This window comes from Prunus mume, linkage group LG4, assembly GCF_029339155.1.
Source record: "Prunus mume cultivar Tortuosa linkage group LG4, ASM2933915v1, whole genome shotgun sequence".
NCBI classification, from domain to species: Eukaryota; Viridiplantae; Streptophyta; class Magnoliopsida; order Rosales; family Rosaceae; genus Prunus; species Prunus mume.
The window spans coordinates 24,221,422-24,247,049 of NC_142701.1; the positions used below are offsets into that span (position 1 = coordinate 24,221,422).

Below are 25,628 nucleotides of genomic sequence, written 5' to 3' on the forward strand. Positions count from 1 at the left end.
TTTTTATTAGAGTTAAAATAAACTTGTGCCATTGCCTTGGTAATGTCATAAGAGAGTACATGTTTCTATCACCTTGGTAAGCTATTGCCTCACCAATTAGGTGCTCTTACATGGATGACATCTAACTTTTCCTTAACAGAACTTGATTGACTAGATTGTCAAAGCCTGTGGATGAGGAACCATGAGGACCAGTTGCCTCTTCTGCAAGTTTCTTCCACTCCATGGCCTTATTTTTCATTTTCTTACCCTTCTCTCCCTCCATTAACTCTTTCACAAGCTTCTCTACTTCATCTCTCTTGACATCATTATCAATCTCCATGCCAATGCCCCATTCATTGCAAGTATAGTAACAGTCAGTTTGTTGGTCCGCAAAAAATGGCCAGCAAAGCATAGGCACACCTGCAGTTAGACTCTCAAGGGTTGAATTCCAGCCACTGTGCGTCAAAAACCCTCCGACTGATGCGTGGTTAAGGACTTGCTCTTGTGGGCACCAACTTGCTAGTAGACCTCTTTCTTTTGTTTCAGCTACAAACTCTGGTGGCAAAATTGCTGATTCACCAACAACCAAATCTGGCCTAATTACCCAGAAGAAAGGAAGCTTGCTATTTGCGAGTCCCCAACCAAACTCAACAAGTTGATTTGGTGTCATGACCGTTATGCTCCCAAAGTTCACATAAACAACTGAGTTTGGTGCCTTGGAATTCAGCCATTGGAGGCATTCAGTTTCTTCTTTCCATAGACTGTACCCAACAGAGTTCTTCAAAGGGTCTTTTGGTATCTGATTGAGAAGTAATTCGATAGGGCCAATGGTATAAACTGGTGGAATATTAGGCATAGTAGATGAGAGTGCACTCAGAACATCTTTTTCCAAAGCATCAAATGTAAGAAGAACAAGTGCTGTAGCTTTATGAACTTCATCTGTTGCCACCATGCTCAAGTTAAGCAAGACATCGTCCGGATTTGTGGTTCGAAAGAAGGATGGGAGATTCCTTAAACGTATACCTTCCATTCCTGGAATCCAATCTATGACCTCGTCCAAAAATCCATTCGTTAAGCAGCTCTCATCTACATTAACAACCAATTAATAATTAGCTAAATGGGGAAAATATCCATTTGAGGTGTGTTTAAAAAAAGCAGTTACACAATCGATCATATATATAAGGTACGATGCTATTCCCATTTTCAATTTGTTAAATAAATTATAAGATAAATAAAGTATGAGAAAAGTGTAAATATGAATTAATCTGACCTTTGAGTGGTGCAAGTCCTTTTTCGACCAAAGCGCGAAATTGTTTAAATCCCATGAAGCTGCATGCAGCAATAGTGAAGAAGAGTGCAATAGGGAGTCCAAATTCTTCGGCAGCTTTGATGGCGAACGGCGACATGAAACCATCGGAAACAATGCAAGTCAACGGAGGATTATTATTGGAAGTTGTTGCGTCCATGAGTTTTATGAGGAGGTTACGAAACGGAGCCAAGAAACCATCTTTTACAACGGCCTCAGAAAGCAAAGTGACATCTTGCGTTGCACCTTCATCTGAGTCCGGAAGGCCATCGGGGATGGTTTCGAACCGAAAATCAGGCAAGCCATCAAGAGCGTTGGGGCCTTGAGACTTAAGAAAGCGTCTGTGGTTGAACTCTGTATTGACAAAGGTTATGTGGAAGCCTCTGTTGTGAAGGAGCTTTGCCAACTTGAGCATGGCTTTTATATGGCTCTGAACTGGGACTGGAACACAGACAGCATGAGGCTTATTATGAGCTACTATCGTGGAAGTCATGTTTTAGATCTTTTTTGTGCTCACTCGTACAAATGAAGAGATTATTTATTTATAGGACTGGTGAGCTAGCTAACTTTCAACGAGTGACTGGTTTTTGCCCATCTTCTTTTTCGTTTGTTGGCCCTACATGATGAAAGACGTCGGTCGATTTACTTGTCTATATATATAAATAGTAAGTCTGTGGTGATCATAATTATGGTGATGGTGTTTGGAGGGTACTCAATGTGAATCTTGGTAGCTGGGGACATAAATATATATATATATATATGTATATCTGTCCCTGCATGCGCCAATAAAATAGAAAAAGGGGTTAAAATCTCTTGGGAATGGGTTTGCAAAAGGAGGCGTAGGCTTGGAGGAAAGGTAAGTTAGGCTGGGTAGGTTCCCCTGTGGTAAAGTAATATATTAATTAATATAGCTTATACAACATACTACATTCATTTTTCATAACTGAGTGGGGCCTGGGACTGCACTAGTCTCAATGTGCCTCGGCCAAAGAGGCGTAGGCTTGGAGGAAAGGTAAGTTAGGCTGGGTAGGTTCCCCTGTAGTAAAGTAATATATTAATTAATATAGGTTATACAACATACTACATTCATTTTTCATAACTGAGTGGGGCCTGGGACTGCACTAGTCCCAATGTGCCTCGGCCAAAGCATAGGCACACTTGCAGTTAAGACTCTCAATCGCTGAATTCCAGCCATACTCAAGAAAGGAAGCTTGCTATTTGCAAGTCCCCAACCAAACTCAAGAAGTTTATTTGGCGTCATGACCGTTATACTCCCAAAATTCACATAAACCACTGAGTTTGTTGCCATGGAGTTTAGCCATTGGAGGCACTCTAGAGTTCAAAGGGTCTCTCTTGTCTTGGTATCTGATTGAGAAGTAATTCAACAGGACCAATGGTATAAACTGGTGGAATATTAGGCATAGATGAGAGAGCAGTCAAAACCAAAACACCTTGTTCCAAAGCATCAAATGTAAAAAGAACAAGTGCTGAAGCTTCATGAACTGCATCCGATACCACTAAGCCCAAGGTAAGCAAGACATCATCCGGATTCGTGGTTCGAAGGAAGGATGGGAGATCCCTCAAACGTATGCCTTTCATTCCTGGAATCCAATCAATGACCTTGTCCAAAAACCCATTTGTTAAGAAGCTCTCATCTGCATTGTAACACTCAGTTAATTAGCTAAACAAAGAAAATTTTCCATTTTAAGTAGGTACCTTAAAAAAATCGATAAATAGTAGGCCATAAAGCTAAGGTAAGATCCTTTACCATTTCTAGTTTGTCATTTTGCCTTTTTTTTTTTTTTTTTTTGTGAGTGTTGTTTTGTTTTATAATAAAAATGAAATGGAGACATCCCATTAGCAGTATGGGGAAAATGGTGTATCCGGAATTATGAAAGAAAAACAATACTCAAATGCGATAGTTTCCGGAATTATGAAAGAAAAACAACGTAGAAAACTCATAGAGTTTCTAGACTTTATTGAACACACTAGACCAAAACTAAGGACTGTATCAAATTCATACTTATAAAGACTTTCTTTTAAGTGAGTAAGTTTCCTTGAAGGAAGTTGAGGTTCCACGCCAAAATCAATTGGCAATGAGGAGAGTAGCTCAACTCCTTATAAGCCCTTGCTAGGTTTCTTAACTTTCTAGTGTGGGACTCTTTACCTTCACATTCTCACATGCACCTGTACATGTGGCAAATTTTCAAGCATAACATGTAGACAACACATATTAGGTGACGTGGAGCACGTGTGGCCGTTGAGCTTTCACACATAGGCTAACTTGTTCTAATACCATGAAGGAAGTTGAGGTTCCACCTTAATACCAATTGGTAATGAGGGGAGTAGCCCAACTCCTTATAAGTTTTTGCTAGGTTTCTCAACTTTCCAATATGAGACTCTTTACCTTCACATTCTCACATTCCTAGGTTACATATTCTTAAACACTTTTATAGAGTTGATAAAATTGGCAAGACTTTTGTTTTTAAGAATTAGCTTTAAAAGTATATAAAAATCATTCATTTAATAAGTTTTTTAAAAGTAATTAACTTTTTGAATACCACCAAACTTTATAAAGACTTTTTAAAAGTCACACTTCAATACCACCAAACTTTTAAATACTTTTAAAAGTCACAACCGAATATCATTAGACTTTTATAAACTCTTTAAAAATCTAAATTGAATATCTCCAGACTTTTAAACCTTATAAGAGTCTTTAAAAGTTTGAATTGGATTCACCCAACGACAACAAAGAAAGACCAACTGCCACTAATCTTCATCCAAGACAATGCACTAATGAACAGTAAATCTACCATGATCAAGGGGCAATGCCTCAACGCACAAATAGATCTGCCAAAGGAAAATCATATCGGCATAGATCCGCCAAACGCCGGAGAACACCAAGAATCCGAGCTTTCTTTCTCTCTTTCTTAGTCGGCTAAGGTTTTTTTTTCTTAGAAATTTTTAAAACAAGAAGAGTTTAGAATCATAAAAGAAACTTGGTGTGCATAATGACAAAATGAGTTGCCCAAAATAAACAGTTTATCACTTCAATTAGTATATGGTTATTAATTAATGTCACCTTTGAGTGGTGCAAGTCCTTTTTCGACCAAAGTGCAAAAATGCATAATTCCCATGAAGCTGCATGCGGCAATAGTGAAGAAGAGTGCAATAGGGAGTCCAAATTCTTCAGCAGCTGAAATGGCGAACGGCGACATGAAACCATCAGAAACAATGCAAGTCACTGGAGGATTATCTGAAGTTGCTGTATCATTGAGTTTTATGAGGAGGTTACGAAAAGGAGCCAGAAAACCATCTTTTACAACGACCTCAACAAGCAAGGTGATGTCTTGAGTGGCACCTTCATCCGAGTCTGGAGGGCCATTTGGGATCGTTTGAACCGAAAATCAGGCAAGCCATGAAGAGAGTTGGGGCCTTGAGACTTAAGAAAGCGTCTGTGGTTGAACTCTGTGTTGACAAAAGTTATGTGGAAACCTCTGTTGTGATGGAGCTTTGCCAACTTGAGCATGCCCTTTATATGGCTCTGAGCTAGGACTGGAACACAAACAACATGAGGCTTATTGTCACCTACCATCGTGGAACTCATTAAGCTTGGGCACGGATCGATTAACCTAATATTCGGTTCAGATTAGTTCGGTACGCCAATAGTACTGTAATAAAAAAAATACTAATAAAGATACAATTTATAATACTTTTACATAACATAAGTTCTTGAACAAATATACCAAATTATCCTTGTAAAATACAAAAATTCAGTAGTCTAATTCATCCAAGTATGAAAATCAAATAACTTAGTCACTATTTCATTCAATATATACTCAAGATCTACTGGGAGCCACTTGTGTTTATTGTTTGAACATTTGAATGTTATTTTTATTGAATTCTCAACATTTATATAAATGATTTTGACATTTGTTTCGCATAGGATTCTTTAGTTTTTCATGCTGAATCCAACTTTATAAAGAACATAAAATTTGGACCAACGGTTAGAAAGTTATAGATAAAAAAAGGGACAAAGGTCAAAATTAGAAAACATAGGAAATTCATAAATTCCACTTTAACCAAAAAGTGCTACAGTACTCGGGTGATAAATAAGTGATAAAATGGTGATAAAGAAGTGATACAGCAGTAATAAAGGGGTGATGCAATGCTAATTATATTTATCTTTAGTTTCTTGTTTTGTATTTAAATAATAGAATAAGTATAAATATCAGATCGGTTCCGTTGGGTCAGGAATATTGTTTCCGTTAACCAAATTAAACATCTCGGTACAGATCGGATCGGAATAATTAAAATTAAAAAATAATTATTTAACTAAACCAAACTATCAATATGGTACAATCGGTACACTAATTATTCGGATGAGATGCCTACCTCTAAAACTCATATTTTGTGCTCCAATGCTACAAATGGAGATTGTTTATTTATATTTTTATAGGACTAGTGGTCGGGCGAGCTAGCTAGCTGCCACTTTCAACGTGTCTACAAATTATAACAGGTGGACGATTCGTGGCCAGCCATAGTCCAGTCCACAACTTGTCACGGGTTTTTATCTTTTGGTCCCCACATAAGTCAAAGATGTCAGCCAATTTACCTTTGGTTTGGCTATAAATAGAATCTTGGAAAAGTCCGAGTTCATCATAATTATGGTGACGGGGTTGGAGGGTGTGCTTTATGGGTATCTTGGTAGCTGGGGGACAGGTTCTTCAGAATTATGCGGAATTTATTATTGATTGGAACTTGGGTGTGCATGATATTGCCTTGTTGGTCGAGTCTGATTTCGTCTGTAGCCGTTGAGCTCATCTCAAATGCTATTTAATTTTAAATACTCTCTTTTGTCTAGATATACAAGCCATATTAGGGAGGAGGGGGAATCGAACATCTATCTGGGTAGCATATTCATAGCGGTACCACCAAACATTCAACCAATGAGCCAAGCATTTATGAATTGGAAAAGACTTCGGAGAAATACCTCCAGAAATTATCAAGTATATACTTTCCAATGCCATATATCAAGTTGAAGAAAATTGAGACTTCGGAGTTTAGCCCCACCAAATTAAATGAATTTTTTTATGATTTGCCCTTTCGAAAGAGTCCCTTAAACTTTAATTGATAGTTGGTCATTGGTCCCCCATTCTGATATCACTCGGTTCAGTTGCGTGGAGTGCTACTCAACTTTTTGGGCCAAATTATATGTGTACCCTTTTTTTTTTTTTTTTTATTTGATAGACGATAGGATATTTACGGTCCACTTTTATAACGGGCTAAATGCCCACAACAATACTACACCACTAAAATGAAGCTAGCCACAACTAAGTATTGAACTCATCACAAATATATCTTCTTCGTTATTTATGTAAATCGAACCTGAGATCTCCTTCAATCAAGTGAAGAATAATATTACTAAAACGTTGTGGATCTTGAAGTATATTCATCTCTCTTGACATCATTATCAGTATTCGTGCCAGTTCCCCATTTATTGCGAGTGTAGTGACAGTTTGGTTTGCTGGCCACCAAAAAATGGCCAACAAAGAATAGGCACACACCTGCAAGAACTTGTTCTTGTGGGCACCAACTTGGTATTAGACCTCTTTTTTTTTTTGTTTCATCCACAAACTCAGCTGGCAAAATTGCAGATTTACTAACCAAATCAGGCCAAGTTACCTAAAAGAAAGGAAGCCTGCTATTTGCAAGTCCCCAACCGAACTCAACAAGTTGATTTGGTGTCATGACTGTTATACTCCCACAATTCACATAAACAACAAGAGTTTGGTGCCTTGGAGTTCAGCCATTGGAGGCACTTAGTTTCTTCTTTCCATATTAAATGTGTGAGAGTTGGATGCCAAAGAAGCGGTCAATGAAATTTCATTCTTATGAAAAGATTGAAATGTATGAGAGGCTTGGACAAAACCATATGGTCCTTGCATGGTATTTGAAGGATTAATTCCACACTCAGTTACTTCAACACATGCAAGCATACATCTTCGTTCTTCGGATACAAACATACAACTTTACAAATTACATATGTGCACATCTTCAGACAAAGTTTGGCACTTGAATTTACAGATGCTCCAGAGATGAGCTTGACTTGAAAAAAAAAAAAAAAAGTTCATCTTCTAAATTTCTTTTGCTTGAACAGCCAATATAATCAAAGGTTTCAAGAACAGAAAATCAGGAGGGATGATGGGGTCACTAAGCACACAATGAGGCCCTTTGCTTAACCAGTAATTCGCTTAGTTTCTTTATAAGCTGAGGGTCTGAGCACATGTAATCCTGGAAGGACTCCCTCAAATCCTGCAACAACTTCTTGTCATTACCGCCGGGGCTACTGTTAAGCAGTTTCTTAAATAAATTCCTCCAGAGTTCACCATTCCAATATCTGAACTCATTTGAACGACCAGATTAGAACTCAAAATCGTCAGAATACAAACTGAAGAGTGAAGGTAAAGAGATGTTAGATAAAATATAAATATATATAAGTGTGTCTGTTTATTTGTGTTCGCATAGCTATGTTATGGCCCTAAATTTCTAAGGTGACTTTGCTAATAATCAAGTGTTTAAAAAGAAAAAAAAATTGTACCCCTCTCAGAAAAATAAAAATAAAAATCAATATGATAAACAAATGGCCAAGTATGCAGAACTGAAAAGTACCTTTTCAAAGATGACTTGGGTTGATAAATGTAACCCCCTTCAGGTGATAGTTTCTTTTCAATCTCCATGTAAGAATTATGCAGCATCATATGGACAACAACACAGAGGCCATATGTGTCTACCTGGTAACAAGTGACAGCAAAATTAGATACAAAAATGTTTGCTGAATTTTACAGTGCGAAATAAAACGAAGACTATACCTGAAATGTCCATGGCCTGTTCTCTTGCATCTCTACACAACGAAATCCAGAAGTCCGGCAATCTCCCTTAAACTCCATATTGTCAGGAAAGAGATGCATATCTATCCCTCTGCCCCAGTCGACAAGGCAAAGACCCTGCAAGATAATACCTAGATTAATCATAAAAACCTAAATTGAATACTAGTCTTATGCACACAAAAATTTAACCTGATCATGCCAAGGACCACTTCTGTCACGAAATCCATCTTTTTTAAGGTCATTTCCGTAGCGAGATCCAGTTTTTGTAATGCCATCCCTGCCGAAAGGACAGGTCATTGATGTCGCAAGATGGTAAGCTTCATAGGTCAGTCTCTTGAATGAAAATTAGACTTTTTGTATTGCAGAAAACTCTTTCAGTCAGCACCCCATTGGGAGATATAAAAGAACACAGGAGCTATAATGTAACAGAAATTAATGGGAAGAGAAGCCCAGGAGATTCTTTTTCATTTCTTGTTAGTAGCACTGTTCTGAGAAAATAATCTCAACTGAATGCACCTTTGCCTGCACTTCCAATTACAATCATGTTGTTGTAATGAGCCGGCAGTTATAATTAGAAAAAAGTAGTCAACGTTGTAATAGAAGATGCTTCTATTCTAGATTCAGTTAACAGCCTACTATTCAAAGTTAAGTGTCTCCTATATGCAAGCGCAGGATAATTTTGATAGAAACTAAAGCTATAAAAACATGTCTAATAACCAGATAGAGCAGTAAGAATAAGAGAAGAAAAAGAACGAATGCGACTCAATATTACAAGTAGTAGCTTCTAGGAGAGAACAAAGGAAGGAAACTGAAAAAAGGTTGCAGATGTGAGTAAAAGATAACAGTAGTCAAAGGTCCAGTTTTCTTTATGTTCAAATTCCTTTGTGCTGTTTTGTAAAACTTATCTGTAAGACAGCGTAACACATTCAAGGTATACCATGGAGAACGGCTTTTACCTAGCATAACGAATAAGCAAATTATCAGGCTTGAAATCTCCATGAATGATGCCAACACCATGCAGAGTTTCTAGCATATAGAGCATTTCTATGGTGTAATAAATGCATAACACTTCTTCCATGGACTTGCCAATAACGGCAAATGAGTTTATTGCATCCTACGCAAGATCATTCGGTTATAATAAGCATAAGAAACAACCGTGCCAGACATGAAAATTGGTATAAATATGATTAACCGACCTGAAGTGTTCCATTACCAAGATAATCGCAGACAAGTATGCTACAGTCAGAATAGAGATGCATTCTATGAGCGAGACCAAAGCTTGACCTCTGATACAATGATATATCAAAGTGTAAAATAAACAGAATTAGCAACCAAACAACAAAAGAATCGGAGGATCAGGAATGCATACTTCCTTGTCTGAGATCCGTTGATTCAGTTGACGATACATATAGAACTCCCAAGGGAAAGCAGGCTTTTGTATCTGCCAAAGATTTCAAAAACTGTGAAACTATCCAGTCAGACACTGGTCAGCACTAGGAGAGTACGAAGTCGCAGGTATAATTTACCTTCAATGCAACAACATCATCAGGATTACAGCTGACATATGCTTTATACACTTGAGCAAAACCACCCTGGCCTGCACAACCTATGATCTGGTACTTTGTACGACCTGTGAGTACCACAAATTGGGCAATCAACAGTAATACATTGACCTTCTAGCATTCTATGGAGCATCCCTAGATAAAATGACAGAAAAATTAAAACATAGAAGCACTTAATTTTATCTAATGGAATCAGAATATTTTGAGTCTCCAAGAAGATTCTGAAATGGAAGAAGATTCTGACTCCCGGTAAGGTGGTAACGTGGCAACAGTATAGGGCAGTGTTGTGGTTGGTTGGTATTAGATCTAATTCTTGAGTGGAAGGAAGAAATAAAAAAAATAAAAATAAAAAAAAAGGAGGAACCACTGATACATTCAAATTCAGAAAGCAGACTTTTGATCAGGATATAAACTGCAAATGTTTGTATAAGGGGCCATGTAGTAAACCCCGAACAGTTGAGATTAAAGATAAGTCGGGTTGAGATTAAAGACAAGCAGAGGTCGCCAAACATAGAGATGATAAAATATCCTCCAACATCATTTCTACCTGATAACCAATTGCTCAAGGATGAGTACTTAATGAGATTGAAAAATAAGAATAAACCTCCTGTTCATACATCAGAGGCAAAATGCAAGCAGACAGTTAAAAAGATTTTATTTGTCTATCCATCTCTAAAATCTCAGACAATTTACACTGAGAATTTCAGTTTAAATGTCTTCTTCTAAATCCACAAATTCAAACACAACACTAAGAAGATTTCATCACAAGATCCTTATGCACAATGCTACACCAAGTAACACTGTAAATAAATCCATATAGTGGAATATAGCAAAGATATTGAACCAATAATGTGAATCAATCACCTATCTCAATTGTCTTGTTCCTTGACGAGTTCTTCAGAGAAGACAACGGCACTTTTCCTGGGTAAGGTTTAGTAGTACACTGGTATCCCTGAGACGCGTGAAAAGAAAAATCTAGTGAGGGTTCTCTTAATCAGACTACATAAGAGATTATGCAACTATGACGGGAAACCATCTCACATCATATTTCATAAGTTCATGATTAATTTTCTTTAATAAGACTTTCATGGTGGAGCTGGACCATGGGTTAGTGAGGCTCCCAAATGTAATCGATTCATCATTGCCAATCTGCACCACAGAAACGAAAATTGATGTATTGTCTTACATCCTACATAGGTATTTTGCAACTATATGCAACACTTCAACAAAAATTATAAAACACTTGGGGCAATAAAGAAGAAAATGTAATACATATCAACTGCCCACGTGTTGATTCATTTAGTCTGTCTTAAATCTAAACAAAGGACGTACATAATATAAGCCACATTAAAAGTTAACAGGTTTTGCAACATAACAAGGCACAAAACATGTACATAAAACAAGGCTAGCTGAAATACAACGTCTGTAAAGCAAGTAAGGAGAGGAAGAAACAAGTGAACAACCCAAGGTTCAAGACTTATGCCTTAAGATTTAGAAAGTTTACAAATCAAAGAAAAAAGGCTTGCTTACAGTCTGAGCTGAAGAAACTATTTCAGACATCCTTTCAAGAAACAAGGCATGTGCCTTCTTCACCCACTCAACTGGTTTAGCATTCCTATCACCACAGAAAACCTAATAAACATTACATTAAATTGAACAATTACACTGCACACAAAATTATATAGAGAGACAAAGAGAGGGACCTCGAAATACCCATCTGATAAACCATGCTCGCATCGTATAATTTTCCTTTGGATTCGAGAAAGGATGCATACCAGATATAAAGCAAAGCGTTTCCAACACAAATCTTACTCTCGCACATTTTCTGAAAAACGCTTCCAAAATCTTCACTGAAATCCATCTACAAACAAAACCCACAAACACAATTCAAGTAATCAAACCCTGAAACAAAGTATCAATCTCATTGACAAAATGTACCATATTGTAATTAATAACAAATATAATGAAAGCAACTAGACAATTGTTTAATTAAAGATTGAAACTAAAATGCATGAAAATTGGTAGAATTAGGTGTTAGAAAAAAGTGTGCGACATACATAAAAGAACCAAATCTTGAGGAATCTGATGTCGTCTCGGTACTGATCATTGTCCTTGAATGCAGCGATGCAATCTGACAGAAGCTTGGTGAGATCAGACCCGGATTCTTTTCCGGAGTTCCAATCCTCAAGAGCTTGCTTTACCGACCTGGGTTGGTAACAAATTTTCAGCAAATTTCAGGAAATTGAAGGGTATGAGAGAGAGAGAGATATATATATATATATATATATTGAGTACCAGAGCCAGGGCAAGAGAGGGTCCTGAAGAGGGGTGCTGGGTTGCGAGTCAGGGAAGATGACAGCCATAGCTTCTCTGTTTTGTGTACAAATCCAGAAATGAAAACAAATGTGAAGTGGAAGAGTGAAAACTGAGATTTCTGAGTGCAAAAGAAGCGGGGAAATGTTGGTTTTTGAATTGGGAAGGATTTATTTCCTCTATATCCTTTATTTCGTGGGGTGACATTTTGCCCAATACCAATAGGCCCAATGGCGTTTTTAACCCAAAAAGAGGCCCAATGACGTTTTTCACTAAAACATGAATTTTTATACTCAACTTGTGATTTTCAAGTTTAGTTTTTTACCTATAAAACTCTATTTAGATACATAAAATTGTGAAGGTTTCAAAGCTTTAAATTATGTAAAAATGTTGAGAATTGATTAAAGCTCAAAAGTGAATTTTTTTTATATAAAAACAAAAACAAAAGTCGCAGTGAGAAAATGAAGAAGTCTATAATCAGCGCACGAAGTAGTGTTTTCGTTTTATTTTTCTATTTTTCTAATAGAAATTGACGGTGTTAGCAACTGTTAAGTTAAAAGACATATGTCAAAATTTTATGCAAGGGACGTAGGGGAGGACATGCATTTTGGGGACCTCAGATCCGCTCGGGGATGGGACATGCAGTTTATTTATTTATTTATTATTTAGTTTTAATCTTTTTTGTTTTTTTAAAGTCGAAGTTGTATATTCTAAAAATTAAGCACTGGGCTAGAGTGGCACATAGATTTGTCCTTGTTTCGCATCGAATACTAGTGAGCCATAATTTGCTAACTATGTGTCGTATCGTGTGAAAATTGCACATAATTGTTACTCTTGAGTATAATTGCAAAACCTAACACAATGACAAGAAAATTAAGAATAGACTGGCGTGGCTAACAAGGTCTAGCACATTGGAAAAGGGTTTTGGTATTTAGATCAATGATTTCAAATTCAAATCTCCATGGCACTTTGGTAGGGTATGTGTCGAGAAACTCCCTCGCCTTTGTAGTTTTTTTACTATCATTTGAATTAAAAATAAAATAAAAAAGATTGGGGTAATAAGGAAAACATATTAAGTAAGGACCTACTAACTTTTGACCCCCAAAAAAAATTTCAATAGTAAGGCCCAAGAATCTCAGCAGTCAAACATATTAGGGTAATAAGGAAAGACGAGGAAACAAATTAGGATTAGGATTTTCTCTTTTCTTTAACCTGGTTTGTGTTTTCTGTTTTTTTTTTTCTTTCAAATTAAGCATTTAATAATTAATAAGAAATTATATGCTTATCTCTAACATAATGATAATCGTTTACTTTTAATTTACATTCTATGATTGCTCCTACTAAAACAAGTGTGGTTATTGCCAACGGTGAATCTAACTCAGTCACTGTAAAATAGGGAAGAAAGATATTTGCCTGAATGATTTTCATTGAGTCTGAGAGTGTAACTTTATATAAGAGATTTCCTATAATGATGCTAAGCTATTCTAGGAATCTAAATTACAATAGGAAAAGAAATATTCTATAGCACATAATTACATATTTGTTTCCTAATCCATCCTGTGAACATTAGGAAATCATTGACCTTCTTAACACTCCCCCTCAAGTTGGAGAGTGAATGTCGAGAACTCCCAACTTACGAATCATGGTAGAAAAAAGTTCCTTTCCCAATGGTTTAGTGAATACAGCTGCAAGCTGATTTGCTGAAGTAATAAACTTGGTAACAACCGAACCATCCTGTATTTTGTCCTGAATAAAGTGGCAATCTATTTCTATATGCCTGGTTCTCTCATGGAAAACGGGATTGGCTGCTATATGTAAGGCTGCTTTGTTATCACAATGTAGCAACGCCGGTTTCGAATGCAATATTCGTAAATCCTTCAATAATGAACGTAACCAAGATAACTCACAGCATGTACCTGTCATGGCTCTATATTCGGATTCTGCTGAAGAGAGTGACACTGTTTTCTGCCTCTTCGTTCGCCAAGAAACAAGTGAAGATCCTAAAAAACACAATAACCCGTAGTGGATCTACGAGTCATTGGACAACCAGCCCAATCCGAGTCACAAAAGGCTCGCAAAGACAAATCATTTTGAGAAGAGAAAAATAAACCCTGTCCTAGAGCACCTTTCAAATAACACAACACACGTAAGGCAACTTCCATATGTGGCCTGCGTGGTGCATGCATGAATCGGCTTAATACATGTACCGAATACATGATATCCGACCGAGTAATAGTTAAATAAATTAGGCGTCCCACAAGTCGCCTATATTGAGATGGATCTCTAAGCAATTACTGTATCAGAGAGCATTATGTTTTGCTCCATGGGAAAGTTCACAGGTTTAGCACCCAAAATTCCACCATCCTTCAGAATTTCCAAAGTGTATTTTCGCTGTGAGATAGAAATACCTCTCTTTGATCGAGAGACTTCAATGCCCAGAAAATATTTCAAATCACCCAAATCTTTAATTCGGAAACAACTATGCAAAAATTGCTTAAGAGTGGATATAGCCTTGAGATCATTACCCGTAATAAGAATATCGTCAACATATATCAACAGGGCGGTAAAGGACTTTCCATTCTGACATGTGAATAACGAGTAATCTTCTTTGGACTGAACATATCCGGCAGCTTGAATAGCTGTTGAGAACTTGGCAAACCATTGACAAGAAGCTTTCTTTAAACCATACAACGACTTGTTGAGGCGACACACCAAGTTCTCCCCCCGTCACTGAAGACCAGGAGGTGGGGACATATAAATTTCTTCATGGAGATCACCATGAAGGAAAGCGTTGTTGACATCTAATTGGTGAAGGGACCAATCCTGAGCAGCTGCCATAGCCAATAAACAACGAACAATAATCATTTTAGTAATGGGAGAAAAAGTGTCATGATAATCGATACCTTCCAACTGTGTATAACCCTTGGCCACCAAATGAGCTTTATAACGCTCTATGGTGCCATCTGAGTGGCGTTTGATTTTATAAACCCAGCGGCATCCAATGGGTTTCTTGCCATGAGGGAGGGGAGTGAGAGACCAAGTGTGGTTGGCTTTTAAAGCTGCCAATTCAAATTGCATCGCGTCCTTCCAGTGTGAATGGGAAGCAGCTTCTGAATAAGAGTTGGGCTCAACATCCTGACTAATAGTAGCAACAATAGAATGATGATGTGGTGAGTAATGATGGTAAGAGAGAAAGTTACAAAGAGGATACCTCGTACCTTTGGTGGAACCAAACGACGAAGGCAGCGACGGTTTGGGAGACGTCACTTGGTTGCAAACGTAATCACGTAAAGCACGGGAAGGGCTGTGATGTCGTTGAGAACATCGTAAAACCGGTATGGAAGGGGGCTGAACGACGCTGGCGGGAATGGGCTGATCATAGGTGGAAGTGGCTGGATCCAGAGATGCAAAAGGAGAATCTGGCTGGGCCATGTCAAATGGGGTGACGGGATGGACCGGTTCTAATGGTGCTGTGGAGGTTGTGGGGAATGAGTCTGAAATAGGAAGGTCAGACATAAAATGAGGAATGACGGGGGCTGGAGGTGTTGGAATGGATTGAGGGGACGCATAGGGAAAAATGTTTTCATGAAAAACAATGTCACGACTGGTGAAAAATTTATGAGTGGTAAGGTCATAGAGCTTGTATGCTTTTTGACCAACCGGGTAACCAAGGAAAACACAACATTTGGCTCTAGGAGCGAATTTATGAGGGACATGGACATCAGTAGCATATGCAAGACACCCGAAAACCTTAAGATGGGAATAGGAAGGAGCCTTGCCATAAAGGCGTTCAAAAGGAGTCTGTTGGGAAAGAAGTGGTGTGGGCAAACGATTAATTAAATGTACAGTGCTGAGAACACATTCTGCCCAAAAACGCAAAGGGAGATGGGCTTGAAAGAGAAGGGCACGGGCTGACTCAAGGATATGATGATGTTTGCGCTCTACAACCCCATTTTGTCGGGGTGTATAGACACAAGAGTGTTGATAAGTGGTGCCATTTTGTTGAAAAAAATCTTTCATAGAAGAGAATTCCCCCCCATTATCAACACGAATGTTAGCAATGGATGCAGCAAATTGAGTTTTGACAAAGGAGAAAAATTTTGTAAGTAAATGTTGTGTTTCACTTTTGTGTTTCATAAAGAATACCCATGTGAAGCGAGAATAATCATCCACAATTGTCAAAAAATATTTAGCACCAGAAAAAGAAGGAATTTTGTAGGGGCCCCAAATATCACAATGAATTAACTCAAACGGTCTAACAGACAAAATTGAACTAGCAGAAAAAGGAAGTCGACATTGTTTTGCAAGTGTACAAACATCACAAGCATTATTGGATTTGAAAGGGAAATTGAGCAAATTTTTTGCCATAAAATCTAATCTAGAGGAAGATAGATGCCCTAAGCGGCGATGCCACAAGTCGGTGGAGGAGGTAACATGAGAACAAGATGGATGGCTAGCAAAGGCAGCGGAGGATCTGAATTTAGGGCTCGGTGTTGTTGACGCCAATGCGACCAAGTAATAAAGTCTGCCTCGTTGTTTACCCAAACCAATCGTCGTCTTCGTCGTTAAGTCCTGCAAAATACACCAATAGGGAAAAAAGGTTACAGAACAATTGAGACCTCTTGTAACTTGACTCACAGACATCAAATCCACCTTAAAAGATGGCACACCAAGCACATTTTAAAGAGAAATAATAGAATTCAAAGGTAAAGTTCCAGTAGATGTGATTGGAGCCTGTTCCCCACTTGGCATAATAGCTGGCGGTAAAAAGTGTTCGTGACGGTTGACAAGCAAATTTGGAGGAGAAGTAATATGATCAGTTGCACCACTATCGAGGATTAATCGATGGAGGTGCAACGGTGCTTGTGACAAACTTGAAGAAGTACCAGCAACATTGGCCTTAGGATTGGAGGATTGATTTCCCCCTTTATTGTTCATAATAGATAATATCTGTTGATATTGTAGATCAGAGAGTCCATTCATCACCGACTGCATCTCCTGCATTGTTGGACCTTCCTTGACATGATTGATTGAAGAGAGCAGAATTGTCGGAACTGTCGAACTGAGAACGATTGCCTCCGTGATTGGACCGGTTTGATTTATGTTTCGGATGCCAGTGGATACCCGTGCAACTTCCAACATGTGTCTCGTACATGATGATCCTTATCACAGTAGGAGCAATGCAGCGGCTTGCGGTTAGAGGAGTTGGAGCGAGAAGAAGAACCTTGTCTGGTCGAATGCTAGAGCTACGGGTTCATCTCTTGAACGCCATGGCTGCAGTCTCGGTGGTCTCACGTGCATCACCTAAGCTGCGCTGTTTTTCTTCTTGAACAATGGAAGAGTAGGCCTGGCGAACATCAGGTAACGGATTCATCAATAAGATTTGCCCTCGGATTGCTTTATAAGGCTCATTTAGGCCCATGAGAAATTGCATCAATTGGCGTCGCTTATGATCTGCCCCACAAGAGCAAACGGTGTCATTATAAGAACCCAGTTCATCCCATAATCCTTTTATCTTCGTATAGTATGCCGCAACAGTCATCTGAGCTTGAGAAAGACAAGCGATGTCCTTCTCAATCTGAAAATACGAGGGGCGTTGCTGTGAGAAAAACGATCCCGAAGGTCTTCCCAAATCTCCTGGGCTGTAGTTGAATATATGACACTATCTGCAAGGTCAGGTGTGATTGAATTGAGGATCCAAGAGAGAATCATATCGTTGCATCTTCTCCATGAAGCATGATAATCTAGACGGCTCTTGGCAGACGGCATTTTTATTGTACCATCTATAAAACCCAACTTGGATTTGGCGTTTAAAGAGATGGTCATGGCTCGGCACCAGGTCGAAGAATTATCGCCATTGAGAGGCTTGGAAACAAGGACCAATCCTGGATGATCGGAATGGTAGAGAAAAAAGGGATCGACGGCATTGTTCTTGCCTTCATTGTTCTGGTCTTCCTTCGAAGATTGCTCGCGCTCCATGATGAGGAGCAATGGCAGAGGAAAGAAAAATTGAGACGGCAAAAAAGAGAGCTAGGGTATGTCTTCCTGCTCTGATACCATGTAAAATAGGGAAGAAAGATATTTGCCTGAATGATTTTCATTGAGTCTGAGAGTGTAACTTTATACAAGAGATTTCCAATAATGATGCTAAGCTGTTCTAGGAATCTAAATTACAATAGGAAAAGAAATATTCTACAGCACATAATTACATATTTGTTTCCTAATCCATCCTGTGAACATTAGGAATTCATTGACCTTCTTAACAGTCACTGGGGGTGCTTCTATTGATTTAATATATTATTAATACAATGCATCATGGTTAGTGCACAATTGCCTGAAGAATGATGAGACTTTATAGTTGAAGGCTTGAAACCTTAATCAGAATAAAATTCTACATATATATTACTAGCTAGTTGATTATTTGAGACTGGCAATGGAAATGATAATTAATAACATCAATATTCTTATGGAAACATCTTAACTTTTTCTCAATAGCACTTGATTTACTAAATTGTCTAAGTTTGTGGATGAAGAACCATGTGGACCAGTAGCTTCTTCTGCAAGTTTCTTCCACTCCATGACCTTATTTTTCATCTTCTTACCCTTCTCGCCCTCCATCAACTCTTTGACAAGCTTCTCTACCTCATCCCTCTTCACATCATTACTAATCTCCATGCCAATGCCCCATTCATTGCAAGTATAGCGACAGTCCATTTGCTGGTCTCCGAAGAATGGCCAACAGAGCATAGGAACTCCTGCAGTAATGCTCTCAACTGTTGAATTCCAACCACTGTGGGTTAAAAATCCTCCAACTGATGGGTGGTTAAGGACTTGCTCTTGTGGGCACCACCCAGCTATTAGACTTCTTTCCCTCGTTTCAGCCACAAACTCTGGCGGCAAAATAGCGGATTCTCCAATAACTAGATCAGGTCTAATTACCCAAAAGAATGGAAGCTTGCTATTTGCAAGTCCCCACCCAAACTCCACAAGCTGTTGTGGTGTCACGATTGCTATACTGCCGAAATTCACATAGACAACTGAGTTTGGTGCCCTAGTGTTTAGCCACTCGAGGCATTCAGTTTCTTCTTTCCATAGACTGTATCCCATTTTCAAAGGGTGTTCTGGTATCTGATTGAGATGCAATTGAAGAGGACCAACGGTGTACACATGGGGAAGCATAGATGAGAGAGCATCCAAAACATCTGGCTCCAAGGCATCAAAAGTATGAAGAAGAACTGCTGAAGATTCATGAGCTCCATCGGTTGCTTCCATGACGAAGTTAAGCATGATATCATCCGAATTTGTGGTTCGCAAGAAGGTCGGGAGATCCCTCAAACGGATATCTCTCAGTCCCGGGATCCAATCTATTACCGTTTCCAGATAGCCATTTGTGAAACAGCTCTCATCTGCAATAGACAAATGAAATTGAATTGAAGAAACATTTCATTTGCATTTTTAGAAACAACAATTGCTTTGATTAATAGTTATATATTTCACCTTTGAGTGGAGCAAGTCCCTTTTCGACCACAGCGCGAAGTTGTTTAAATCCCATGAAGCTGCAGGCAGCTATAGTGTAGAACAGCACTATAGGGGCTCCAATTTCTTCAGCAGCTATGCTTGTGAACGTGGACATGAAACCATCTGAAACTATGCAAGTCACAGGAGGATTGCTGGATGTTGATATGGCATCATTGTTGAGTTTTGCAAGGAGGGCAAGAAAGGGAGCTAAGAAATTTTGTTTTCTGACGGATTCACAAAGCAAGGTGATATCTTGTGTGGCATCTTCATCTGAATCCGGAAGGCTATCCGGGATGGCTTTGAATTGAAAATCAGGCAAGCCATCAAGGGAATTGGGTCCTAGAGATTTAAGAAAGCGCTTGTGATTGAACTCTGTGTTAACGAAGGTTATATGAAAACCTCTGTGGTGGAGGAGCTTTGCAAATTTAAGCATTGCCTTTATATGACTTTGAGCAGGAGCTGGAATGCAAACAGCATGTGGCTTAGTAGCTACTTCTGTGAAATCCATCTGAGCTTTTGTGTGTGCATTGCAGTGCTTGCAAATGCAGATTATTCATAAAGCAAAACTGAGCTACTTTTCAATGTGTCCTGTTTTGGCTTTCCGTTTTTCCCCTCCACACAAGTAAGTCTATGCAGATAAGATATCCAGAGAGAGAAGAAAGTTGTCAGACAAATTGAGGTGAGTAGAAGCGAAGGAGAACTAGTATCTTCTATTAGTTTTTCCCCTATAAGGAATAATTTTGTTTCATTATCCTTTCTTGGCCTTTCCCCAATTCTTTCTCCAATTATTGGGCCACAAAAAGTTCAATTCTCATTCTACTTATGCTCTGAATAAGAAAATGACCAAAAAAAATAAAGTAAATAAATAAATATATATATATATATATAATCATGGCTTAATTATTGTTTTACTCCCTGAAACAAGCTCTTAGTACCCCATAAAACTGAAAATTTCTCACTTATCCCTCCCGAATCTCTAAAAACAGCTGAAATTTTTTCACTTTACAACTTTCGTCTATTTTCGTCTTCAAAATCGTTAAATGTGCTGACGTGGCAGGGGCATTTTAATAATTCAGCTATTAAAAAACTTCATAATCCAAATTAAATATGTTTTTCTTTTTAAAGATTAATTTAGGTATTAAAAAAAAATCTTTGTGTTTTGTTCCTTGGGCAGATAATTGTTTTAACTTTGATTTTACTTGTCATTGCAGATATCATTTCATAGTTATGGGTTACCTTTTTGTTTTTTTTTTTTTGCTAGACTGCAATTTTGTTTCTCTCTCATAATTATCTTTAAAAAATTTCGTATTTGTTATTAATTTTGTGAATTTCTAGGCTATTTTTATGGTATCTTCATGTGATTTCTTATTTTTATTTTTGTGTACATGTTTTTTTTTAATTTTATACAAATTTAATTATTTTTTATATTAAATAATCTAATAAACATTAAAATTAATTTTAAAATAAAAAATTTTGAAGTCCGATGCAGTCCAGCCCATACTTGTACCAAACAACGGACTAGATTTAAGTCTAGTGCAGTATAGCCCAACTTAATGTACTAAACAACTTATTTAAGTCCAACCCAATTCAAGCCAAACCAGTCAAACACTCCAAGCTCAATCCTAACCAGTCCAATCCAGCCCACCAAACAAGGTTTTGATAGTTTATTTTTAGGGCTGATATGTTTGGGGTTTGAGTATGGGTGGGTTTGCTGGGTTTGGGTGGTGGGGGTTATTGGGTTTGGATGATGGTGGATGAGGATGATCGAGAGAGGGGGAGAGATGGGTTTGTGTAGTTAATTTTTTTTAAAAAAAATTAAATCTATTTTTTAATATTTAATTTGGATTATAAAGTATTTTAATAGCTAAATTATTAAAATTCCCCTACCACGTCAGTACACTTAACGGTTTTGTGAATAGAAATGGACAAAAGTGGTAAAGTGAGAAAATTTTAGCAATTTTTAGAGATTTTGGAAGTTAAGTGAGAAACGGGTAAAGTGAGACCAAGCGCCCGTTTCAAGGGGTATAACAATAATTAAGCCAAAATCATTGTAGTGCTTGCAAATGGAAATTATTTATTTTACTAATCCAAACCGTCTACTTTTTATAGATATTCATTCAAAGATCATCTCTACAAAAAATCACTTGAATCTGATATCATTTTACCATTCAATTAAATTATTGAAATTTAATACTCTCTTGAAGTATCGTGTTTATTGATTTTGTTGATCTCTATTAGATATCATAATGATTTTCAATTTGTATGATTTTTTTTTACAATGATGATATATGAGTGAAGACTTGAAAAATAGACGGTTTAGATCGTTGGAAAAAAGAGAGTCTTAAGGTACCCTAAAGGGTGTCCTTCAAATAAAATTATTTGAAAAATCCTTCAATAGAAAGGGACTATATATATAGTAGAAATTGTTACATCACTAATAGTCAACAAAATATGATTAAATGTTTGAAATCTTTTTGAATTTATAAACTCATGTTGGTCAAGTATTTCAAAAAGTTCGTCATTGATTGATAGATAGTCAACTTATGATTGTATAGATAATGGTAAAAATTGTGGTAGAAATTTTTTCTTATAATAATATAAATAACTAATAGTCTACAAATTATGATTACCTAATCGTGCCTAATCGTGGGATATCAATTACCTTTCAGGCAAAATCGTGGGAAGCCACCAAACTGCTATTCACCTGATATTGGCAAAACATTCAAGTATCCAATTGCAAATCATGTATCTACTGAGAAGCTGTCTGAACCACTCAAGACTTTTGTGCATCAGTTGTCTGCTATCCATATTCCAACCAAGGTCTCTGAAGCATTGAAAGATCCTAAGTGGGTCCAAACTATAAAAGAGGAGATGAAAGCTCTTGAGAAAAATCAGACTTGGACATTGGAGACTATACCACAAGAAAAAAGACTATCGGATGTAGATGGGTGTTTACTAAAAACACAATGCAGATGGATCTATCGAGCGATACAAGGCAAGACTTGTGGCAAAAGGGTACACACAGACCTATGGTATAGACTATGAAGAAACCTTTGCTCCAGTTGCAAAGTTAAACACCATCAAAGTCTTATTGTCCCTTGCAGCTAATTTGGATTGGCCACTACACCAGTTTGATGTGAAGAATGCTTTTCTACATGGCGAACTCACGGAGGAGGTGTACATGGACATTCCTCCTGGTTATAATACTACTCGGAGAACAGTTTGCCTAAAAGCATTGTATGGGTTGAAAAAGTCACCACGTGCATGGTTTGACGGTTCACCATGGCAATGAAGAACAATGGTTTCAAAGGCAACTCAGATCATACTTTATTCTTGAAACATCGGAAAGGGAAGGTAACAGCATTAATAATTTATGTTGATGATATGATTATTACTGGGAATGATAAACAGGAAATATCACAGCTACAAGACTATCTGGCTACAGAGTTTGAGATGAAGGATCTAGGTGGACTCAAGTATTTCTTGGGAATTGAGGTGGCTCGATCGCAGCAAGGCATATTTCTCTCTCAAAGGAAATATGTCTTGGACTTGTTGACAGACACAGGAATGCTAGATTGCAAACCTGCGGACACTCCTATTGTTCAGAATCATCATCTTGGAGAATATCCGAATCAAGTTCCAACTAACAAAGAAAGATACCAAAGGTTAGTGGGAAGATTGATCTATTTGTCACATACTCGACCAGACATTGCTTATGCAGTGAGCGTTGTCAGTCAATTTATGCACTCTCCAAGTGAAGACCACATGAATGCAATTTTTCGAATACTTAGATATTTGAAGTCTGCGCCTAGAAAAGGACTTATGTTCTCAAAGCATGGTCATCTAAATATTGATGGTTATTCAGATGCAGATTCAGGTAATGTAACAGATAGAAAATCCACATCGGGTTACTTCACATTCATGGGAGGTAATTTGGTGACATGGAGGAGCAAGAAACAGAATGTAATAGCTTTATCCAGAAGCGAGTTGAGGCATGACTAAAGGATTTGTGAACTTCTTTGGTTAAGAAAGTTGCTTCTGAACTTGGGTATAAACCTACATCTACAATGAATCTTTTGTGACAACAAGGCTGCTATAGTCATTGCACGAAATTGATTCAGCATGATCGTACTAAACATGTTGAGGTGGATCGACACTTCATCAAAGAAGCTTGAGGCTAAAGTGTTTGAGTTTCCTTTTGTGAAATCCGAGGATCAATTGGCGGATATTTTGACAAAAGCGATTTCCGTAAAGCATTCCACAATTCACTGGATCGGTTGGGCATTGGCGACATCTATGCACCAACGTGAGAGGGAATGTTGGCGTGACTTGTGGATATTGACTTACTTTCCTTACACACCAAGGATTCCTATTTTATTTGTAATTGATTTACTTTAATTCATGATTTCCTACTGTAAATAGATTTAGGAATTTATTATTTACTTGCCTATTCAGGTTTTGTTGTATTATAAATATGACCTCCTACAAGGAGAAAAATACATAAAAAATTTCCACAAACAAATATTCTCTTACAGTTTTCATATTTTAGCAGTAGCTACTTCTTTGGAATCCATCTTAGCTTTTGTGTGTGCATTGCAGTGCTTGCAAATGCAGATTATTTATAAAGCAAAACTGAGCTACTTTTCAATTTGTCCTGTTTTGGCTCTCTGTTTTTTTCCCTCCACGCAGGTCTATGCAGATAAAGATATCCAGAGAGAGAAGAAAGTTGTCAGACAAATTGAGGTGAGAAGAAGCGAAGGGGAACTGGTATCTTCTATTGGCTTTTCCCCTATAAAGAATAATTTGGTTTCATTATCTTTTCTTGGCCTTTCCCCAATTCTTTCTCCAATTATTGGGGAACTAGTCAAAATAGCAAACTGAGGATAATGTCCAAAAAAGAAGTCTAGCTGTCAGACAAAATTGAGGTAATGAGATGAAGTAGCAAAATGGATCTTCACTTTACCTGCAACATAAATAACTAATCTACAAGTTAGTCATTGGTTGATAGTCAAATTTTCGACACACAAGTAACTGTGCAAAGAAAAGTCAGTTGATCAATCAAGACAAAAAGACAAAGACTTAGATGAAGTGGCAAAGTGAATCCTTTTTCTTGATTCGAAGTCTTCGGTGGTGTTTGTCTTATTCTTGTGTTTCAATAATTTTCATGTTTCTAAAATTCAAATTCTCTCCCGTGATAAAAAATGGATTGCGCATACAAGCAAAACAATATTATAAGCAACAGTTCTCAATTTTTATACACATGTGGCCTCAAATACATAAGCCACGGTGCAATTAAAACAAAGGAAGATAATTGATTAGAACGTCTCTGAAAAAACAGTGGCTCACAGAACAAAAAAAGGTACTAGGTATCGAATATTAGTGAACCATAATATGCTAACTATGTGTCTTATTGCGTGAAAATTGCACATAATTGCTACTCTAAGTATAAATACAAAACCTAACACAATCCTCAACAAGCAAATTAAGAATAGACTGGCGTGGCTAATGAGGTTTAGCACATTGGAAAAGGGTTTTGATATGCAGACCAATGATCTTAAGTTCAAATTCTACCATGGACTTTGGTAGGGTATGTGTCAAGAAACTCCTCCCCTTTGTAGTTGAGGCTATCGCTTATATTAAAAATAAAAATAAAAAGATTGGGATGACATAAGTTTCCTAGGAGCCAAATCATGTAAGGACCTTCTAACTTTTGACCCCCCAAAAAATTTCAATAGTAAGGCCCAAGAATCTCAACTGTCAAACATATTAAGGTAATAAGGAAAGACGAGGAAACAAAGTAGGATTTGGATTTTCTCCTTTCTTTAACCTTTTTTTTGTGTTTTCTTGTTTTTTTTTTTCTTTCGAATTAAGCATTTAACAATTAACAAGATATTACATGCTTATCTCTAACATAATCATAATTGTTTACTTTTAATTTACATTCTATGACCGCTCCTACCAAAACAAGTGTAGTTACTGCGAACGACGAATCTAACTTAGTCACTGGGGCTGGTTCTATTAATTTAATATATTATTAATATAATGCATCATGGTTAGTGC

At 37.5% G+C, this 25,628-nt stretch overlaps 3 protein-coding genes and 2 pseudogenes across 5 annotated transcripts; all 5 read right to left on the reverse strand.

Annotated features, from left to right (window-relative positions):
• Positions 1 to 1,813, reverse strand: LOC103329087 (7-deoxyloganetin glucosyltransferase-like). The gene is made up of 2 exons (XM_008231517.2): positions 1,250 to 1,813; positions 1 to 1,065 (listed from the first exon to the last, which is right to left on the reverse strand). Exons 1-2 carry the CDS (start codon positions 1,776 to 1,778, stop codon positions 122 to 124), a joined length of 1,473 nt encoding a protein of 490 aa, XP_008229739.2. The 5' UTR covers positions 1,779 to 1,813; the 3' UTR covers positions 1 to 121.
• Positions 1,814 to 2,617: 804 nt separating this feature from the next.
• Positions 2,618 to 4,892, reverse strand: LOC103329136 (7-deoxyloganetin glucosyltransferase pseudogene; annotated as a pseudogene).
• A 2,317-nt stretch (positions 4,893 to 7,209) lies between these two features.
• LOC103329086 (protein kinase and Mad3-BUB1-I domain-containing protein) lies at positions 7,210 to 12,186 on the reverse strand. Of its 3 annotated transcripts, none has more exons than XM_008231516.2 (14): positions 12,033 to 12,186; positions 11,795 to 11,942; positions 11,441 to 11,598; positions 11,268 to 11,352; positions 10,779 to 10,886; positions 10,602 to 10,689; positions 9,702 to 9,805; positions 9,545 to 9,616; positions 9,372 to 9,461; positions 9,132 to 9,289; positions 8,365 to 8,452; positions 8,158 to 8,292; positions 7,958 to 8,079; positions 7,210 to 7,685 (listed from the first exon to the last, which is right to left on the reverse strand). In XM_008231516.2, exons 1-14 carry the CDS (start codon positions 12,098 to 12,100, stop codon positions 7,499 to 7,501), a joined length of 1,611 nt encoding a protein of 536 aa, XP_008229738.1. In that variant the 5' UTR covers positions 12,101 to 12,186; the 3' UTR covers positions 7,210 to 7,498. The 3 variants fall into 3 exon arrangements, with proteins under 3 accessions (XP_008229738.1, XP_088907364.1, XP_088907365.1); XM_089051239.1 differs by having other exon boundaries at positions 7,599 to 7,736; XM_089051238.1 differs by lacking the exon at positions 10,779 to 10,886.
• Positions 12,187 to 13,649: 1,463 nt separating this feature from the next.
• On the reverse strand, positions 13,650 to 18,029 carry LOC103329135 (uncharacterized; annotated as a pseudogene).
• Positions 18,030 to 18,397: 368 nt separating this feature from the next.
• LOC103329133 (7-deoxyloganetin glucosyltransferase-like) lies at positions 18,398 to 20,251 on the reverse strand. Its single transcript, XM_008231566.3, has 2 exons — positions 19,548 to 20,251; positions 18,398 to 19,456 (listed from the first exon to the last, which is right to left on the reverse strand). The coding sequence occupies exons 1-2, from the start codon at positions 20,074 to 20,076 to the stop codon at positions 18,528 to 18,530; spliced, it is 1,458 nt and encodes a 485-aa protein (XP_008229788.3). The 5' UTR covers positions 20,077 to 20,251; the 3' UTR covers positions 18,398 to 18,527.
• Positions 20,252 to 25,628: the final 5,377 nt, after the last annotated feature.

Excerpts from the sequence above, each read along its gene's own strand:
- LOC103329087 (XM_008231517.2), bottom strand. The coding sequence starts at position 1,778 with ATGACTTCCACGATAGTAGCTCATAATAAGCCTCATGCTGTCTGTGTT. Across the intron at positions 1,066-1,249 it reads AGGACTTGCACCACTCAAAG|ATGAGAGCTGCTTAACGAAT; the intron begins GTCAGATTAATT and ends TTGTTAATGTAG.
- LOC103329086 (XM_008231516.2), bottom strand. The coding sequence starts at position 12,100 with ATGGCTGTCATCTTCCCTGACTCGCAACCCAGCACCCCTCTTCAGGAC. Across the intron at positions 11,599-11,794 it reads TCAAGATTTGGTTCTTTTAT|ATGGATTTCAGTGAAGATTT; the intron begins GTATGTCGCACA and ends TTTTGTTTGTAG. Across the intron at positions 9,806-10,601 it reads GAACAAGACAATTGAGATAG|GTCGTACAAAGTACCAGATC; the intron begins GTGATTGATTCA and ends TGGTACTCACAG.
- LOC103329133 (XM_008231566.3), bottom strand. The coding sequence starts at position 20,076 with ATGGATTTCACAGAAGTAGCTACTAAGCCACATGCTGTTTGCATTCCA. Across the intron at positions 19,457-19,547 it reads GGGACTTGCTCCACTCAAAG|ATGAGAGCTGTTTCACAAAT; the intron begins GTGAAATATATA and ends TGTCTATTGCAG.